The sequence below is a fragment of the Myxine glutinosa genome, chromosome 5 (genome assembly GCF_964187855.1).
Source record: "Myxine glutinosa chromosome 5, kmMyxGlut1.1, whole genome shotgun sequence".
NCBI lineage: Eukaryota > Metazoa > Chordata > Myxini > Myxiniformes > Myxinidae > Myxine > Myxine glutinosa.
In genome coordinates, this window is record NC_136265.1 from 90,444,677 (window position 1) to 90,466,190 (window position 21,514).

The 21,514-nt window shown below is 46.5% G+C and overlaps 1 protein-coding gene across 2 annotated transcripts in view; it reads right to left on the reverse strand.

The window, feature by feature from the left end:
• Positions 1 to 3,906: 3,906 nt before the first annotated feature.
• The window catches only part of LOC137428465 (uncharacterized), a 32,944-nt gene continuing 15,336 nt past the window's right edge, over positions 3,907 to 21,514 (reverse strand). For both annotated transcript variants that reach the window (XM_068118383.2, XM_078778365.1), the window contains 3 exons: positions 18,328 to 18,522; positions 12,973 to 13,083; positions 3,907 to 6,599 (listed from right to left, as the gene is read on the reverse strand). In XM_068118383.2, the coding sequence (XP_067974484.2) occupies positions 5,323 to 6,599; positions 12,973 to 13,083; positions 18,328 to 18,511 (1,572 nt within the window). In that variant the 5' untranslated portion in view covers positions 18,512 to 18,522 and the 3' untranslated portion in view covers positions 3,907 to 5,322. The remainder of the gene's footprint in view (positions 6,600 to 12,972; positions 13,084 to 18,327; positions 18,523 to 21,514) is intronic.

Below are 21,514 nucleotides of genomic sequence, written 5' to 3' on the forward strand. Positions count from 1 at the left end.
TGGACGTGACGCACGCACGGTTGCCGGAGCCACGCCCTCCGAAGAGGGCTTTTGGCTTTATATAAGCGTGCCGACTTCCGTTCGAGTTTAGGGTGCTGGATCTTTCTGTTACAATAAACCATCTTCGAACCCTACGAATGGCCTCGTTCTCTCGCCTTCCGTGACTCCTAAAACACAAACAAAACCAGAACCACAAGTTCAGGATGAACACGTGACATTTCCAGGATCGAATCCTTTTGAAGAGGGAAGATGACAATGTGAGAATTTCTTGGATTGAAAGATTTTCTTGATTTTGGAGTCACTCAAACTTCTCATGGGATTGGAGATGAAAGGACACTCATCACCAGGTACCATTCTCTATCTCCACACAGAGTGTCGGGGATTACAATCCTGGGTGGGTCAACAATCCATCAGGTTACGAGAGCGAGTGAGCAGGTATTTGCTTGCAAGTTGTCCAGGGTGTGCGTAATAACTCACTCATAGTTTGTGAAAGACACCATGGTATATGTAACATCCACCAACTAATGCTAACAGACAGGACCCCCAGCTTAACATCCATCTGAGAGATGTTGCACATATTGATGTATTTCCTGCATGTGATAAACCAGGATGGCAGTTTGTAGCTGGGATGAGAGTCAAACAAAGGTGAGATCGCTCAGAGCCGTGTGCACACCTCCAGGGTATCCGAGCAGGCCAAAAGGATGGTGATTGGAGGAAAATGATGATTGCATACCTGGAGAACATCAGTGAGACAGAAAATAATGTGGCCTCGTGTTCAGACACAGACCTTGGAGAAACTATAGCAATTCCATCCTTTCCCAAACATCAATTCCCTCACCATTCTTGGGATCATTGCTCATCCCAGGTACACAATATTACCAAACGACCAACACATGAATGAAAGGCAAACTATTTAAAGAAAGGTATCATGGGATATTCAATAAGTGAACAGAAAAATTCATGCTAAATTCAAAAGGCAATGTGGGGATGACAAACTACAGTCTGTAAAACGGTCCGAAACAAGATGAGGATGATGTTGGTTTAGAGAGTAGCTAACAGTATCGGTGAGGGCGAGACTACCGGAAGTAAGCTGGAACACGTGCCCTGTTGTGGTTTGTTTTCAACGTATCCAATCACGTGACTGTTGTCACGGAGGGTGCACTAACCGGAAGTTTCGTAGTTCCGCGGGCGCCAATTGCCATCACAAAACAATCCCTACAGACAAAAATACAGTCACGAAAAACCATCAGAAAGGCGTTCGTCAAACACAATGTACACGTGACACGCTTTCTTATCTGCGCATGCGCATAGCACAGTTCAGGGTTGATTGAGTCGGTGTAGGGAAGGGCGTGGCCGTGTAAAACTGCAATGGCCTCGGTTGAGCACGAGAGAACACGCTCTCCGAGGGTATCTGTAAATATTTAACTGGAGAAATAAACTGGAGAAACAAATGATAACAAAGGATTCTGCACCAAGTAAAACTCGTCATTGCCATTGAGAGAGGCCCAGCTCAGAAATACACCATTGTCGTGGTTACCGCTGGGTGTACACAATCGCCTTGCACCTACCACAATCGCCAGGGAGCAATCACCATGCCAGGCTCGTCCAGGCCACCCGGACAGGCCCAGACGCGCCTCTCCCGGGCATGCCCGGACTCGCTGTTCCCGGGCTCGCCCAGACTCGTCTTTCCAGGGCTCACCCAGGATGCCCGGGCAGGTCCAGACTCGCGTTTCCAGGGCTCGCCCTTGACGCCCGGGCATGCCCGGTCTCGCTTTTCCTGGGCAAACGCTCCGGCATAATGTGTATATATATTGCTGCCCGATAAACGGGCTTTTCAGAGTACCTGAGTTTGATACGTGCAATAAAGCAACTCGGACGAATTTCCATCTTTGGTCGCGTCAATCCTTCCGACTCGCGTTGGAGCATTGCTCCTTCACCATCTGAATAAGTATTATAATATTTGAGTAGCTGATGTTCTACTACTGATTTACAAATGTTGTAGTACAAACTTTATAGACGTGCTCACCAGTGGTGTACTGAGGGTGTCCGGCATAATTTTTATAATAACATCATTGTTCCCCCTCCACCTCCCTCTCCCAAATCCCCAACCCCAGTAGCCAGAGGTAACACTAATAGGGCATAGACATGAGGAAACCATTAATTGACCATTGACCACTCCAGGCGATGCAGTATGCCAAAACAAAATTGAAAGAAACACGGAATGTCAGCGCTTTTGGGCATTCAGGGACTTTTGAGTCATCATTGTCATCTGGGTCTTTTTGGTCCTCAGGGACTGTTGGGTCATCTGGGTTTTTTGGGTACTCGTGGACTTTTTGGTCATCTGGGTCCTCGTGACCTTTGGGTCATCAGGGACTTTTTGGGTCCTTGTGGACATTTAAGTGATGTGGGTCTTTTGGGTCATCAAGGACTTTTGGGGCATCTGGGTGTTTTGAGTCCTTAGGGACTTTTGGGTTATGTGGGTCTTTTTGGTCATCAAGGACTTTTGGGTCCTTTTGGGTGATTTGGGTCCTCGGGGACTTTTGGGTGATTTGGGTCCACGGAACTTTTGGGTCATCTGGGTCTTTTGGGTCCTTGGGGGTCTTTTGGGTGAAGTGTTTAAGGGTCTTCCAAGGTTTAAGGGGTCTCAGCAGTCTCAAGGTTTAAAAGGCACATTTGAACAGGACGTAATTAATTGACATGAAAAAGTATGACACACACACACTCACACCCACAGAAACACGCGCGCGCACACACACACACACACACACACACGCACACCCACACATACACGCGTGCACACACACACACACACACACACACACACACACACACACACACACACACACACACACACACACACACACCTCCATTTATCGTAAATGCAATTTGAGTGGATTCCTTGTTCAGGTTGTTTTATACGACGGCATCAGTGATGCACCGACGTAGTGATTCTGGTGCCGAGAAACTGTGACTCGAGATGGTTTGTTGATCAGGTGGTTTACTTTTACCTTGACGAGAGGGTTCGTGATCACGTGTCCCATGTGCAGTGTGCAGCACTGGTACCTCGCCATTATTTTATTTTCACAAATGTAACTGAAAAACAAGGCATTTCCCAGAGGCATGATATTTCTGCTGATATTATTTGATCCCACATAACATTATCACACATAACGCCGACACTGAGGCAAATGTGTCTAGTGGCCCCGCCCCCATCAAGCTGATTGACAGTCATAGCCACGCCTACCCGTCCTATTCTTTTACATAGGATTAGGAAGGTCATTTTTCGTACTTTTCGTGGAATCCTTTCAAGCTATGAGAATTATAATACCAAAGGATGTTGCAGGAAGTAAAACTCTGTCGAATGGTAGCATAAATCATTGCCATTGAAAGAGGCAGCTCGGAAATATGCCGTCTGAAGAAGATTGTTATTATTGTTGTTATTATGAACAAGAAGATGAATTCCCGGGTTTGACCGATCTCGTTTTTTCGCTTTATTTTGCTTTTTCCACAGTCTGGAGAACTAAAAAGTGATCCCTGCCTCGACAATCAACTGAACAGACCAGGTAGACTCTCATATGTAGCCTCAGCGAGTTTTTTAAAGAAGATAATCCAACTTTAGTTTTGTATGTAGCGGATGAGAGCGACAATTTTTCCCGCGCCATCCCTACATAGTGAGTACCAGCGTACTCTCCGATAACCACAACCTAAATTAAAATGCGACAGTATACTCTGAAATGCACCTCTCCTTGCTGACACAGTACATCAGTTACAGCTGTTATCAGATTTGTTCCTTCAGTAATCAAACCAAAGACTGGTGATGAATCGTGAACACGACACCAACTAACATATCCTGCGACTCTTGTACACATTTTACTCTTATTTAAATAAATCAGTGTCGGACATGGCTGCAAGTCTTCACTTTATTCAAACAGGTATTTTCATAACAATTCAATATCTTGATGAAAATATTTTTCAATTGAAGGGATCTGTGTCCCTTTTTGCACTTCTTGGTAAGTCTGAGTTCAAAAGGGTGTCCTCCAAAAAAGAGGGTTCACCATCATTGGGAAATCTTTGGTTGCAGCTAATCACGTGTCTTTCCGCATGGGATGCTGGTTTCTTGATTTGGGTCACTGATATCACTCAGCGAAATTGTGTCAATCATCATCATCAAACTACAATGGAGATAGGGCCTATGTTTTATGTATGTAGGTACATATGTGTATGTCCGAAGACGAAACTCATTTCCTCAGTTACAATTTCACATTTCCCGAGTTAATATTTCACATTTCCTCAGTTAAGATTTCACATTTCCTCAGTTAAAATGAATACATGACTATTTTTGGGGAACATCCCTGATCTCATGTCTGATGATGAGGGCCTCCATCCATTGTTTGGAGAGTAAAAGCCTCATGTCCAAGGTCGAGTGACCTGGTCTGAAACCAAATTGGTGATTTGAGATGAGGTTGTTGGAGGAAAGGAGATATTTCATATCAACAGTGATGATGGATTCCATTATCTCTGACGAGCGGAAAAAGCTGTGGTGTCATTTGAAGAGAGCGAGAGCGGAGGGCCATACTCCTGAGAAAGACTAACAAGGCGCCATCAGGTTTTCAAGAAGGGAACAAGTTTGAAAGTTCATTCATGAGGTTGGACAGATGTCATTTTCTGCCTATTCTTGAGAGTGGAACTGAGAAAAAGCATTTCACACAATGTACATTTCCACGGGTGTTTTAAATTGTGAAATTTTAAATCTCTTTCGATGACGCACAAATTAGTGAATTATTTTCTCAAACTGTGCATTTGTATGAATGTTCTTGTTGGTTGTTATCTCCATAATTTGGGTTTCAGAAGGTGGAACAGAGACCAGACAGGTCTCAAAGTATCCACCTCCATTGTGTTTGTGTATTTATGTGGTATTTGTGTATCTAATATGTAAAAAAAAAATAAAAAAATCTCCGAAACCCATCCCCTCCTTTAAGGCTTATCCCCCCTTTCTACACTCGTGCTGCACCCTGCAGCTAATGCTCCTGTGCCCCAATCTCTCATTGTGTATTCCCATGTGCATTTTAAGGGTGGATAGGTGAATGAAAGACTTTCCACAAATTGTGCGTTTCTCCAGGCGTTCTCCATTTTCAATTTTCATATGCATTTTATTTAAGGTGAGGTGACTCGTTAAATTTTTTTCCCAGAAATTGTGCACATACATACATGCATACAGGTGTTCTCCCGTTCGTTATCATCTCCATTTGCGGGTTTTAGAAGGTGAGGAAGTTCTCTCCGAACTCAAAATGTCCCCCTCATTTTTCGGAAAAGGATCATTATTCAGGAACGTCCATTGTGAATCATCAAGTGCCTTTTAAGGTGAGATGAATGATTAAAAGGTTTTCCACAAATTGTGCATTTGAACGGGCATTCTCCATTGTGTATTCTCATGTGCCGTTTAAGGCCGGATGGCCAATTACAAGATTTTCGACAAATGGAGCATTCGTATGGGCGTTCTCCATTATGAATTCTCATGTGTATTTTAAGGCTGGATGGCTGATGAAAAGATTTTCCACAATTTGTACATTTGTATGGGCGATCACCATTGTGAATTCTTATGTGTTGTTTAAGGGTAGATGACTCACGAAAAGATTTTCCACAACTTGTACATTTGTATGGGCGTTCATCATTGTGAATTCTCATGTGTGGTTTAAGTCTGGATGGCCGATTAAAAGATTTTCCACAAATTGTGCATTTGTGTGGGCGTTCTCCATTGTGAATCATCATGTGTTGTTTAAGTCTGGATGGCCGATTAAAAGATTTTCCACAAATTGTGCATTTGTGTGGGCGTTCTCCATTGTGAATCATCATGTGTTCTTTAAGGTAGCATGAATGATTAAAAGATTTTCCACAACTTGTGCATTTATACGGGCGCTCGTTGTTGTGAATTGCCATGTGCCTTTTAAGGTGGCATGAATTATTAAAAGATTTTCCACAACTTGTGCATTTGTATGGGCGTTCACCACTGTGAATTCTCATGTGTGTTTTATGGCTGGATCTCCGATTAAAAGATTTTCCACAAATTGTGCATTTGTGTGGGCGTTCTCCATTGTGAATAATCATGTGTTCTTTAAGGTAGCATGAATGATTAAAAGCTTTTCCACAACTTGTGCATTTGTATGGGCAATCACCATTGTGAATTCTTATTTGTTGTTTAAGGGTAGATGACTGATGAAAAGATTTTCCACAACTTGTGCATTTGTATGGGCATTCACCACTGTGAATTCTCATGTGTGTTTTATGGCTGGATCCCAGATTAAAAGAATTTCCACAACTAGTGCATTTGTATGGGCATTCTCCGCTGTGAATTCTCATGTGTGTTTTCAAATTGTCTGGGCAACTGAAAGATTTTCCACAATTTGTGCATTTGTATTGACGTTCAGCTTTCTTTCTTGGGTGAGCGTTGTGAAAATTATTCTGTGCAAACATTTCCACATTCATTTTGTCTTGTTTGTAAAAAGTCCTCTTGCTCGTTTCATCTGGTGATTCCTGCGGGTGTGCGTCTGCACTGTTCATAAAAGTTGGTGCAGTCTCCCTTGTAGATTCAGTAGATTCACCTGTAAATACAACAGTACATGATCTGTAAAAAAAATGAGATTCACATGACCAGACAAATGTGCCCACTGCCCAAACATGTGCATGGTATTTGTTCCACTGCAGAAAAGTACAAAAGAATTATTGTTGTATACATGCAGTAATGTGAAAAAGTTTGGGTTATTCCATGATAATCATACTGTTATGAATTTTGGGGTAGAGTGATACAAGTCATTTCACCAGGTTGGGTCACACTGACTTGGGCATAGTTCATGCATGAAAGGGGCAAAATATCACAAAAATTCTATGTTTTCTGATGTAAACTGGTTTGTGGTAAAAGGTGTGTGTATACTTGTATATCTCATGAACAATACAAAATTTTAGAGAGAAATACTATATTTTAGATTTGAAAATCATACTGGTGTCCAGGGCAAAAAAAAATGGTACCAAAGTGTGACATTATTTCTGTGATAGATTCAAATTTACATTTCATGAAGAAAACGTTTCGACAACAATCAGCAATACTCATGAATAGTAGGTCAGTAGCATAGACGTGAGTGTGCACAAGTCGGAACATTACATGTCATGTCAGTGCACAAATCATGTAACCCCGTTGTGGGGAAACATCGACGTCACGCATGGTGTCCATTAATAAAAATCCTTGTTACATCGATGAACCGGCACGTTATCAAGAACCCTTATGATATTCGTCGGTCTCGGCAAGTTTAACTACTTTAATTGAGGGAGAATGATGGTTAGAAGTTTTTCTGAAACGTTCTTTTTTCCCACCAACTCATAAAAAGAATATTTGCCACGTGGGTGTTTTGTTTTGTGGCAACGGTTGCTGGAGTGAGAAGTGCATGGAAGAAGTTTCGGGAACTGAGTGGCGTGCTGACGAGTAGGGGAGTGTAGTTGAAGCTGAAGGGAAAGGTGTATGCTGCATGTGTGAGAAGTGTTATGATTTATGGGAGTGAGACATGGGTAATGAACGTAGAGCAGCAACGAAGGCTGGAAAGGGTGGAAATGCGAATGGTTCAGTGGATGTGCGGAGTATTGTTGAAAGAGAGGAAGACAAATGATGAATTGCGAAAGATGATGGGAATAGAGCCTGTGATGGATGCTGTGAAGAGAAACAGGTTGAGATGGTTTGGTCATGTGTTGAGGAAGGATGAAAGTGACTGGTTGAGAAGAATGATTGAAATGAATGGAGAAGGAAGTAGAGGATGGGGAACACCGAGTAAGACTTGGCTAAAGGTGGTGGAAGAAGAAATGCAGGCAAAGGGGTTAACAAGGGGAGATGCAAAAAAAATGGGGCAAAATGGAGAAGATTATCATGGGGCCCGCAAGGCTAACCCCCGCTCTAGCAGGTAAAATGACATTAAAATGCCTGTTGTTGTTGTTGTTGGAGTATTTCATCATCTAAAGAATAAAATTCACACCTTCTCTGGAAATGGTATGAACCAATCAATGATCGTCGCGCGAACATCTCCACTCGATACCAGACGACTTTCCTGGCATGATATTGGGTCGTTTCGTGGTAGCGGCATCGCTAACTTTAATCAGATTAATCAGATTTAATAATCAGTTAATCGTCAGAGACCATGATGAAAGTGATTAACTGACACATTAGAATATCATTTTTAGACCTTTCTTTGTGAATAAATGTTGTATAAAAGGTTCAATAATTTGTGAACAGGCAAATTAATACATTTCGTTTTCCTTTGAAGCAATTTTTCCATTGATGTTGAAGATTTTATGTTAATGTTTCAATTTTATTGAAAAAGCCACAATAAAAGGATTTTAAAATCAATTTTTCCTCAAAACACTGGTTTGATTCTTTGAATGGTTTTAATTACATAAACCCCCTCCCATAAGGTTATGTGACAGTGACTGAAGAGAGAGAAATATGTATGCAATAAAAATGTACAGGAGCAAAAGTTTAAAATATGGTGTCGATGTTACTTACGTCTGCATAATATGTGCACACACAGTCATTAACAACATGCTTACATTTTTTTGCAACAAGATTTCCACGAAATATCTTGGAATATGAAAGCAATGTATGTACTCTGTCGTTTGAGGTGCAAGAGTATGTAATTCATTGCCATTAAAAAATTAACTTTCATGTCACACACTGTGTCCCAACCTGGTGAAATGACCTACAAATAGATCAGGTAGATCTGTCCAGGTAGTGTGCTCCGATTATCGTGGTAGGGAACCCCACATGTAATAAGTTTGTTTAGGCTGATTGTTCGCGTAAGTGTATCTTTGTGATCATACAAGGATGATCCTTGGGATAATTATCGTAGGGATTATGTTAATCCCCCTGTGTGTGAGACCTTGTGATTTATCCATTGTCCCTTTTGGCACTACACCAATAGACACTAGGCAGGCCCAATAACACCACACATACTAATTAAATTCCCCCCACAATAAAACTCACCGGAAGTGCAGGCAGGAAGCGCGCACGCATTGCGCCAACATGGCGATAAAACATTGTTCAGGCCAGCTGAGGCCATGTCCACCTCACAACGGATCGGTCGAGGCGTTTGATGGGGAGATCACACCAATGAAAGGCCAGAGTAAGGAAGGACTTGTGATTGGCCAGGGGCAGAGCAAGGAACGACCCGCTGATTGGTAGAAGGAAGCAACGGACTGATTGGCCACCGACCAATGGCATGAGGAGGAGAGTGCAAAATGCTCGGCCAATGGTGAGGGACTGACGTGGGAAGAACATTCTAGCGGTCGAGAGGCCACGGACTGATTGGGAGGACCGATGACGTCAAGAGACAGGACGTAAAAACCACGGCTGGCTGGCATTTAGCCTTCTCGTTTTGGATCATTTCTTGGTCGGACCTTGTTCCCTACTGCCCTCGTGATTCCTCTACCTCGACCTCTTGCCCCTCTCGATCACCTCTGCCCTTGACTCTTGCTGACGGTGTTCCTTTGACGAACGAAGAGAGGGGTCTCGTCAAAGCGGCTGGGAGACAAGCTGCACACCTGCCGTCCGTGGGGCCTGGATAGCGTGCATGCGTGCCAAGGACGTGTGGTCATTCCAGAGGAGAATGCCATACACCTCCGCTGGTTGAGCGGGGACACACACACACACACACACACACACACACACACACACACACACACACACACACACACACACACACACACACACACACACACACACACACACACACACACACACACACACACACACACACGTTTCTTTTCATTTGAATTATCCCGTCGTCCGTGTGCAAGTCTGGTGTGTGGGATCCCAAACTAGGTTCTAGTTTCATCGTCACGTTTTCGTTTTCCTTGTTCTCGGGTTCCAAAACATAAACCTGTTTATTTTTGACCATAAAATCCGGTTCATTTCAGTTACTTTTGCAGGGTTGAAGAATGCTCGCAGATCGTGTCAGGTAAAAGCTTCCAGCTTCTTCTTCTTCTTTCTTCCTCCCATACTTGTGTCGTGAAATCCGCTATTTGAACCTAACGCCTTCGTTAACGTTCGATTGCTATCTGTGATTTCCCGGTCTTCACCGAGGGGGACCACGTGACAATCCTTTAGGTATCAGAGTTTTGAGTATGCACATGATCTATGACCAATTTGTGTTGAAATATTAAATTTATGACATCATAGGTCACATGGTTTGGCAGCCATATTCGATTTAACCGAAAAACCTGAAAAAAACATCTGCGCCCAAAGCACCAAATCCATTGACTCAAAGCTTTACTGCATGTCGTTGACTCGGCATGGTGATTGAAATATGGTCGTGAAAACAAAATTGGTCACATGGTGTGGCAGCCATATTAAATTGAATGAAAATATTAAACAATTATATCTTTGAAACAGCTTACACGATGATGCAAAATTTTAGAAACATCATCCAACACCATTTGTTGAATTTAATTTCAAAATTATATCAGAGGTGATGTGGTTTGGCAGCCATCTTTGATAGAAAAACAAACCTTATCCGATAAACACGAAAATTCACAAAAACATGAGACCCCACCCATACATATGCATAGTGTACATTTTTTAAGGCCATATGTTACGTGGTATGGCAGCAATATTAGCTTGAAAGCTGTTATATAAACAAAATCCCTTCTCCGAAACCGCTTCACCGATCGATGTGAAAATCGATGTCATGGATGATTCTTCACCTTCATCGATCGCTTCACCTGTCCTATATGGTGAAAATGGGATACTTGAAACCAGCTGAAGGGATTTAAATCAAACTTGTTTATTTTTAGGACAGCGAACTAGGGCATCTACCTAGGGCATGAGAAAGGGTGTTGGAGAGGAGGATAAGGAAGGAGGTGAAGATCGACGAAATGCAGTTTGGATTTATGCAAGGAAGAGGAACCACAGCCGCGCTCTTTATTGTGAGGTAGTTGCAGGAGAAGTACATGGAGAAGAGGAGGAAGTTGTTTCTTGGGTTTGTTGATCTGGAGAAAGCATTCGATCGGGTTCCACGCGAAGTATTGACATGGGCATTGAGGAAGTTAGAAGTGGAGGAATTGTTGATCAGAGTAGTGATGGCAATGTACAAAAGAGCGTGCACAGCTGTAAGGACGAAGGACGGGAACAGTGGTGAGTTTGAGGTGAAGGTGGGAGTGCATCAGGGGTCGGTACTAAGTCCACTACTATTTGTAACTGTGATGGGGGTGCTGGCTCAGAACGTGAAGGAGGGTTTACCGTGGGAGTTGTTGTATGCAGATGATCTGGTGTTGATTGCGGAAAGTATGGATGGACTGAAGGAAAAGATGAACAAGTGGAAGGAATGTATGGAGACAAAAGGTCTGAAGGTGAATATAGGAAAGACGAAGGTGATGGCAAGTGATAAAGCATGTGGTGAGGTGGAAAGAACTGGGAAGTAGCCATGTGCTGGGTGCAGGAAGGGTGACGGAGTGAACTCCATTCAATGTACAATGTGCGCTGAGTGGGTTCATCAAAAATGTAGCGGTCTGAGAATGTCATTAACCAGTGTGGCAGCTACATTCAAATGTAAGGTGTGCACAGAGGGAGCTGCAAATGGAGGAAATGTTGAGTTGGATCTTGGAGATGGCGTGAAGCTGGAAGGTGTGAAAACATTTTGCTACCTCGGAGACATGCTGAATGGAGAAGGTGGATCAGACTCGGCAACCGTTGCTAGAGTGAGATGTGCATGGAAGAAGTTACAGGAACTGAGTGGCGTGCTGATGAGGAGGGGAGTGTCGTTGAAGCTGAAGGGAAAGTTGTATGCTGCATGTGTGAGAAGTGTTATGATTTATGGGAGCGAGACATCGGTCATGAACGTAGAGCAGCAACGAAGGCTGGAAAGGGTGGAAATGCGAATGGTTCGGTGGATGTGCGGAGTATCGTTGAGAGAGAGAGGAAGACAAATGATGAATTGCGAAAGATGATGGGAATAGAGCCTGTGATTGATGCTGTGAAGAGGAACAGGTTGAGATGGTTTGGTCATGTGATGAGGAAGGATGAAAGTGACTGGTTGAGAAGAGTGATGGAAATGAATGTAGAAGGAAGTAGAGGATGGGGAAGACCGAGAAAGACTTGGCTAAAGATGGTGGAAGAAGAAATGCGGGCAAGGGGGTTAACAAGGAGAGATGCAGAAAAATAGGGCAAGATGGAGAAGATCGTCATGGGGACCGCAAGGCTAACCCCCGCTCTAGCAGGGAAAATGGCCTTAAAATGCATGTTGTGTTGTTGTTGAACTAGGGCATCTACCCATGACATGCGGATGCATATTGACGACAGAGTTGCATTGCTCTAGCTTTTCTGCTCACCTGGAACAAAGTTCAGCTGAGTTTATGAGATGGCGCGTTGTCCGTCAGTCAGTCTGTCCGTCCGTAAACACTTGAAACTTCTTCTCCGAAACCGCTGATGGGATTGCGACCAAATTTGGCACAAATTATATTTGTTGTGTTGTGACTAAAGTTTGTTCATGGCATTGAAAGAAATCGGGGTCTAAGGGAGTCTACCGGGGTCAAAGTGGATTCAGGTTTGACCCCCGAAAATAGGAATTTGCTTTCTTCTCAAAAACTGCACACACAATTTCAATGAAACGTCACCAAACCTTAATCACCATTGATGTACCAATGTTTGTTCAAGGCATTCGAAAAATTGGGGTCTTGGGAGGTATATGGGGCGGAGTGGGAGTTGCCCCCCAAAATAGGTATTTTTTTCTTTGTTTGTTTGAAGTCTTATGATTATGTTCGTATGATTCTACATGCTGCCCTGTCTCCAGCAACCATTGAAATTGGTTTAAATACCTTTAGTCGGTGCAGTATACTGTTTATTCTACCAGGTGAGCGCCAGGGGTAATGTCCCTATGTTTTTTAACACCAGAGTTCATCATCAAACTGTTCAAATCAAAATGTTTAGACATTCACAGAAACCTTCGTGGGGATGATTCTTGAAGAAAGAAGCTTCAGCATCATTGGGTTCGGGTCGATCCAGGCGAACATCAATGTCGTGCTCAGTTTTCACTTCCACTTTCACAAATAAATCTGGAAAAGGTAACTTTTAGTAAATGCAGGCAGTGTTGTGTTACATGCATAGCTGGTTCCAGACTCTTAAAATAGCTAAATAAATATAAATTTTGCATTAAAATAATTGATTTGAGGTCTTACTTGGAGAGAAAACAAAAACTTTCCCCATGGGAATAGTGTCGTGTCAAAGCATTGTGATATTGTGGGAGAAATTAGTAGCAGAATTATGATGACATCCATCAAAGGTGGATGGAGGTTATGTTTTCACCCCGTCTACCTGTTTGTCTGTTTGTCTGTCCGTTTATGAACAAAATATTCGGACGGATTCGGACAAATTTGGCAGAGATGTAGCGTATATGACAAGGACGAAATTAATACATTTTGGTGAAGATCCAGATTCGGATCTGGCTACGAGAATTTTTTTTTAATGATTGTTCACCATTGGGAGATTGGGCGAAAAACGATACATAGCAGGATATCTCAATAAGTTATGGATGGATTTGGTCGAGACTTATTGGACATGTTGTGTCCGTGGAGTCGTGGAGACGAGGAAGAATCAATTCAATTCAACTGAATTTCTTTGTTTAAATTCATTTCTCAAGATAGAGAAAACTAACTCCAACAGAGGCAATGTCAGACAACCTCTTGTCATGGTTCCTTAGGAACCAAGGTAATGATGAACCATTTGATGTTATCTTTTATTTTGTAATTATGTAATATGAACGAAGGGAACTGATCGAGTCCGTGTATGTTATTGTGCTTTGACATTTCAGCATGATGTTTGGGCATAGTCTTCTTGGTGGTGGGTTTATTGGGGTCCTGTTACATGCATGACGAATTGAATCTTGTGACATATTAAACATGTGCATGTATTGATGAAATGTCTTACGGCACTGGCGTCATAGTGTTTGAAAACAGGAAAACTCAATGCCAAACAGGAAATTAGAGCTGTCTCCCTCGACATATCACGTGCCTTCGACACGGTCTGGCACCCCGCTCTGCTCACCAAACTCTCCTCCTTTGGTATCCATGGAAATCTCCACGCATGGCTGGCGGACTTCCTCTCTAGTCGTCGTCAACGTGTGGCCCTGAATGGGTTTCTCTCATCTCCTCTTCCTGTTCAGGCTGGAGTTCCCCAAGGCAGTGTTCTGGGCCCCGTGCTTTTTCTGGTCTTCGTCAATGATCTCTCTGACTCTCTCGAAAATCCTCTCTATCTCTTTGCTGATGACTCCACTCTCTGCCGCTCCATTCCTCTTCCCTCAGATCGGCAGTCTGCTGCCTCCTCACTCTCTGAAGACCTGGACAAAATCACAGACTGGTCAAACAAGTGGAACATGTCTTTCAATCCTGACAAATCTCACACTCTTACTATGTCTCTCCGAAAAGATCGACTGGACAACCCTCCCATCTACTTTCTCAACAATCCTCTCCAAGAAGTTCTGTCGCTCAAGATTTTGGGTCTCACTATCTGCCATGATCTTTCTTGGGAAAACCACATTTCCAAGCTGGCCTCCAAAGCCAGTCGCCGACTGGGCATCCTCCGTCGTGCGAAGTCCTTCCTCGGCACACCTGAGCTCCTCACCACATACAAGGCTTTCATCCGCAGCTCAATGGAATACTGTTCTCCCCTATGGGCCGGTGCTCCTGCCTCACACCTAGCTCAGCTTCACGCTGTTGAAACCAAAGCTTTCAGACTTATTGGAATCTCCCGCGATGAAGCTATCTCTGAGGGCCTTTCACTCACTCACCGCAGGCAGGTAGGTGGTCTTTCTGTCTTCTACCGACTCCTCTCCGGCCTTGCACCCCCAGCTCTCTCTGTGCTCTGTCCCCCAAATATTCCTACAGGTCGCACAAGATCTGCCAGCAACCCTCTGATGGTTAAACTGCCGAAATCTCGGCTCTCTGCTCACCTTCACTCTTTCATTCCTCTTTTCTCCCGCCTCTGGAACAAACTCCCTCACTCCCTTCAATCCCACTCCTCCCTCCAGGTCTTTAAAACAGCTGTTCACCACCATCTCTTATCTTCCCCCATCCAAAACCTTGATCTTTTCTACCCCTGCTAATTCACCCCAGATCCACCTTGTTTGAAATTCCAACTTCTTTCCTGGAAGTCCTGGCAGTGTCCATATGTTTTATACCTCTCCCACCGCCCCCTTCCCATGCCCCCCCCCCCCCCAAAGCCCTCGCCCTCTCTCAGATCTCTCGATGTCTCCATGTCTCTCGGTCCCTGCTCTCAAATGTTGTTTGTGTCCTTCCCCCTCTCTCCCCATCTTGTCTACCGCTCCCGATGTTATATGTTTTATGTGTCGGTTTGTCTTTCTGTGTGATTAATGTTCGCTCTTTCACGAGCCTCGATCTTGTATACAAAAAAAAAAAAAAAAAAAAAAAAAAAAAAAAAACTGATTGGGGCCGAATCTGCATATTCTGTTCATCTAATGTGCATGAACAATACAACAACAACATCAACAACACAACCGGCATTTTAAGGCCATTTTCCCTGCTAGAGCGGGGGGTTCGCCTTGAGCGGGGGTTCATCCTTCCTCAACACATGACCAAACCATCTCAACCTGTTTCTCTTCACAGCATCCATCACAGGCTCTATTCCCATCATCTTTCGCAATTCATCATTCGTCTTCCTCTCTCTCAACGATACTCCGCACATCCACCGAACCATTCACATTTCCACCCTTTCCAGCCTTCGTTGCTGCTCTACGTTCATGACCCATGTCTCGCTCCCATAAATCATAAACTTTTCACACATGCAGCATACACCTTTCCCTTCAGCTTCAACGACACTCCCCTCCTCGTCAGCATGCCACTCAGTTCCCGAAACTTCTTCCATGCACATCTCACTCTCGCAACCGTTGCCGAGTCTGATCCACCTTCGCCATTCAGCATGTCTCTAAGATAGCAAAATGTTTTCACACCTTCCAGCTTCATGCAGTCTCCAAGATCCAACTCAACATTTCCTCCATCTGCAGCTCCCTCTGTGCACACCTGACACTTGAATGTAGCTGCCACACTGGTTAATGACCCTCTCAGGCCACTACATTTTTGATGAACCCACACAGTGCACATTGTACATGGAATTGAGTTCACTCAGACACCATTCCCGCACACAGCACACGGTCACTTCCCAGTTCTTTCCACCTCACCACTTGCCATCACCTTTGCTTTTCCAATATTCACCTTCAGACCTTTTGTCTCCATACATTCCTTCCAGTGCACAGTTGACCGAATGAGGGAAATCTTATGAGGGAGGACGGAACAATGACTCAAAACACAGCAATTCTTTGAAAAGTTCAGATTCACACCCAGTGACTCGACCATAAACGTTATTCTTCTGCTCTCTCAACAATGGATGGAGGCTTTCAATGTCACACATAAGATCAGGGTTTTCTCCCCAGACATGTGTTGAGCTTAACTCTCAATGGAATCCTCTCATCTCCTGTCCCTGTTGAGGATGTATTGCCCCAAGGCAGTGTGGTGGGTCTCGTCCTTTTTTCCATCAACCATCTCTCTGACTCTCTGGAAAATCCTCCATGTCTTTTCTGATGGCACCACCCTTTGTCTTTGTTGTTGTTTCATATACTCAGTTATGATCATTTACCATTTAGATGCCGACGTCGGAAGGATGACAGGCTGAATCAACCCACCTGGTGTTATTTCAATGGAACGATAGGGGGTCGCTGCTGTTAAGCAAACACCAGGCTTACCTTTTGCCATGACATGCCTTATTTTTCAGAGAAGCAGCAGCCTCTTCCCTCTCTTCAGACATTTATAGAATCAAAAGCAGCTCAAACACTTGGAATGCGTCTTCTCAGTTCTGACAAATCTCACACTCTCACTTTCTCCCTCTCTGAAAAGGATCATCTGGCAAACCCTCCAACCTCCTTTCTTAACAATCCTCATAAAGAAGTTCAGTCACTCAAACTTTTGGGTCTCATCATCAGCTATGATCTTTATTGGGGAAACCACATTTCACAGTTGGCCTTCAAAGCAAGAGTGTGCATCCTCCAGTGTGCAAAGTCCTTCTTTAACACACTTGATCTGTTATCCACTAACAAGGACTTCATCAACAGCTTCATCAACATTAAAACTGCTCCCCCCTCTTGCCTGGCTCTTTTGCCTCATTTTCTCAGCTCCATCTGTGGAAACCAAGGCCTCAAGATAATTGGAATCTCCCGCGATGAAGCTGAGTCTGCGTGCCTATGACGTTCACACCACAGACAGGTTGGTGGTGTCTCTTATCCTGCCTTCTTTCTGGTCTGCCATTTCCATGCTTTGTCCTTCCCCTCCAGGTTTCTGTGGTAACACATCCACCAGCAAACACCTTCTGGTGAAATTCTCAAAATCTAGAATCACTGCTCACCTCCACTCATCCATTCCTCTGTTTTACCACCTGTGGAAACACGTTCCACATTCTCTTCAATGTCATTGTTCCCTCCAGGTCTTCAAGACAGCTGCTTATCACCATCTCACATAATCCCCGATCCAACCATTATCTTTCCCACCACAAATTACTCCATTCCAAAGCATTCCCTTTTTCCAGGTCATTGTCATTTTCCCCCTTTCCCTCATCTGTTTTCATTTGTTCATTGGTTGTTGTTTGGTTTGTTGTCCCCCGACGCACCGCGGAGCGAAAGGGGGACAATGGTTTTCCCCTCCGTCCGTGTATGCGTCCGTCCGTCCGTGCGTGCGTGCATGCGTAAGGGAAGGAAATAATTCTAATTTGGTGTGTGGGTGTATCTCGGCATAAGGAAGAACCCTATTGAAAATTGGGTCGCCACGTCAAAATCCAAGATGGCCACCAACATATATGTCTGAACTTTGTGAGTGGAATATCGTGAAAAATAAACGAACTACTAACTTCTAATCTGGTGTGTGGGTGTGTCTCCAACCCACTCGCAAATATTAGATTCTTCCATGTTTTCTGCGTCTTCCACTTTGTCAACTCACATCACTTTACCAACGGGGGACCGAGGCATAACGCTTGTTATTTTTCTGTTTCATCTCCCCTTTCCCCTTCTCATTGTTGTGTTTCATTCAAATTGTTTGCAGCTTGTTAATCTGCATGTGTCCTTCTCCCTTCTCCCTTCATTTCACTCTCACATTGACTCTGCTATTGTTGTTTTCTCCAATCTATTTTATTCCCTTCCATTCTGTTCCATCTCCTCCACGAGCCTCGATCATGTATATAAAAAAACTTGGCAATAACCAAACTCAGATCCCATCAGAAGTCATGTTGATCACACAACTCACCATTCGGCTGGTCGCTTTGCTCCTCTTCTATGCCAAAGGAGTTCACATCCTCTATTTTTATCTGCAGAATCTCAGGAAATCCTTCCACATTCTCAACCTTCATTCCACACGCGAGCACAGTCGGATGTTCTGATCCCAGCTGCACACGATAGCAATCCTTCCAACAGCCAACTTGAGCGTCCATGGTCGGTGAACCTTGAGAGGGGCAACAAACATACCACTCTTCCTGATGTTTGCTCCACTCTGAGTACCTTGATCTGATAAAGTACCGGCATGTGAAGTACCTCTGTACTTGAGACATTATCCTCTCCCAAAATCAGTTACAGCACTTGAACTTTCACCAAACACAAACACACACCATGTGACATCCCGAAATAGAAAGTGGACATGGTGCAGATTCTTAAGTTAATACTCTAATTATTTTACATGTTGATGTGAATGTTGATTTCACCAAATATAAAACAATCAAAAGTTTAGATGTTGATATAAAATCTGAGCCTCTCAGCAATTTTAGGATGAGGACATTCAATGGTGAGAAGGCCTTACACACAATCACAGGGGATGTGTATGAAGGAGTATTTGTGTTCAGATGTAATCCATGCCATAGGTGTGCTGATATGCAGACAGTTTCCGTACATCATTAACTTTCAGGTAATAAATAAGAAACTGAAGGAGCTGCACTCCAACGCGAGTCGAAATAATTGACGCGACCAAAGACGGAATTCGTCCGAGTTGCTTTATTGAAACAAAACAGCTCAGGTATTCTGACAAGCCCGTTTATCGGGCAGCAATATATATACACATTTATGCCGGGGCGTTTGCCCGGGAAAACCGAGACCGGGCATGCCCGGATGTCAAGGGCGAGTCCTGGAAAGGCGAGTCTGGACATGCCCGGGCGTCCTGGACGCGGCCTGGCAAGTCGAGGCTGGGCGTGCCCGAGCACTCTGGGCGAGCCCTGGAACGGCGAGAGTGGGCATGCCCGGACGCTCTGGGCGAGCCCTGGAAAGGCGAGTCTGGACATGCCCGGGCGTCCTGGACGCGGCCTGGCAAGTCGAGGCTGGGCGTGCCCGAGCACTCTGGGCGAGCCCTGGAAAGGCGAGAGTGGGCATGCCCGGGCGCTCTGGGCGAGCCCTGGAAAGGCGAGAGCGCGAGCGGGCATGCCCGGGAAAGACGAGACCGGGCGTGCCCGGGAGGTTCGGGCGTGCCCGGGAACAGCGAGTCCGGGCATGCCCAGGAGAGGCGCGTCTGGGCCCGTCCGGACGAGCCCAGCATGGCGATCGCGCCCTGGCAGGTGCAAGGCGATTGTGTACATTCAGCGGGAACCGCTACACACGCCCCTCCAGAATCGACCTGCACCGGCAGGGTCAATTTAAGGGGGGTCCGGATGACCCGGCCGAAGCGACCCCTGGAGGGTCGTGGGGGGGGGGGGTCCGATCCGGTGGTGGGTGGTCGAGCGGGGGGAACTGTAGACGGGGGGCGGCCTCGCCACGGAGGAAGGGCCAACCGTGGTGGTCGGTCGACGTCCACGTGCGCCGGTTTGAGGCGGTCCACAGAGATCCGGTCCGACCGGCCGCCGACGTCGACGAAGGACTTGTCGCCCCGTCGCAGGACCCGGAAGGGCCCATCGTACGGCGGCCGGAGTGGCCCCCGGTGTGCGTCATGATGCACAAAGACATACTCCGCTGTGCGAAGCGCCGGGGGGACGTAGGACTGGGGGCCACCGTGGCGGGACGTTGGCACGGGGGCAAATCGTCGGGCGGCCTCCTGGAGGTCCGAGCGCTGGTGTGCGGCGGACCAGGGACTGGTAGCGTCGGGCACGAACTCGCCCGGGACGCGGAGCGGCTGGCCGTAGACGAGCTCGGCGGCGGACGCCCGGAGGTCCTCCTTGGGGGCCGTGCGGAGGCCCAAAAGGACCCACGGCAGCCGGTCGGTCCAACCGTCATCCTGAAGGCCGGCCATGAGTGCGGCCTTCATGGAGCGGTGAAACCGCTCGCACAACCCGTTGGCTTGGGGGTGCTAGGCCGTGGTGCGGTGCAGCGTGACCCCCAACGAGCGGGCGACCGCGCCCCAAAGTTCGGACGTGAACTGTGGGCCGCGGTTGGATGAGATGTCCGCCGGTGCGCCGAAGCGCGCGACCCAGGTGGCGATGAACGCCTGCGCCACGTCGGCGGTGGTGGTGGAGGTGAGGGGCACGGCCTCCGGCCACCTGGTGGTCCTGTCCACCATGGTGAGCAGGTGGGTGAACCACCGCGATGGGGGCAGGGGACCCACCAGGTCCACGTGGACATGGTCGAAACGCCGTGCAGGCACGGTGAAAGGTGCTAGCGGGGCCTGGGTGTGGCGGTGGACCTTGGCCCGCTGGCAGGCCGTGCAGGCGTTGGCCCAGTCGTGGACGTTCCGTCGAAGGCCGTGCCAGACGAAACGCGCCTACACCAGCTTCTGAGAAGCTTTCCGGCCCGGGTGAGAAAGGCCGTGGATGGAGGCGAAGATGCGGCGCTGCCAGGAAACGGGCACGATGGGGCGAGGCTGGCCCTGGGAGATGTCGCAGAGCAGGACGGTGCCCGCGAAGGGGATGTCGGCAAGGCGGAGGCCCATGTCCGCCGCCCGGAGGGCCTGCACCGAGGTGTCGGTGGTCTGGTCAGCCGCCATGAGCGCGAAGTCCACGCCGAGGTGGACCGCGTTCGGCGTTCGCGCTGGCCCGAGAAAGACAGTCGGCCACGGCGTTGTCTTTGCCGGCGACGTGCCGGATGTCCGTGGTGAATTCCGACACGGCGGAGAGGTGGCGCTGCTGGCGGGCCGACCACGGCTCCGTGACTTTGGCCATTGCGTAGACCAACGGCTTGTGGTCGACGAAAGCCGTGAACGGGCGGCCCTCCAGGAGGTGTCGGAAATGGCGAACGGCCAGGAATAGACCGAGCAGCTCGCGGTCGAACGTGCTGTATTTTAACTCGTTCGGCCGGAGCTGCCGGCTGAAAAAAGCGAGTGGCTGCCAAACCTCGTCCACCCATTGTTCATGGACGGCGCCCACCGCGTAGTTGGAGGCGTCCGTAGTGAGGGCGATGGGCGCGTTGAGCACCGGGTGAGCCAGCAGCGTTGCGTCGGCGAGGGCCCGTTTTGCGCTCGCGAAGGCCGCGTCCATGGCCATGGACCAAACGATGTCATGCTTGGCCGGCTTGCCCCGTAAAGG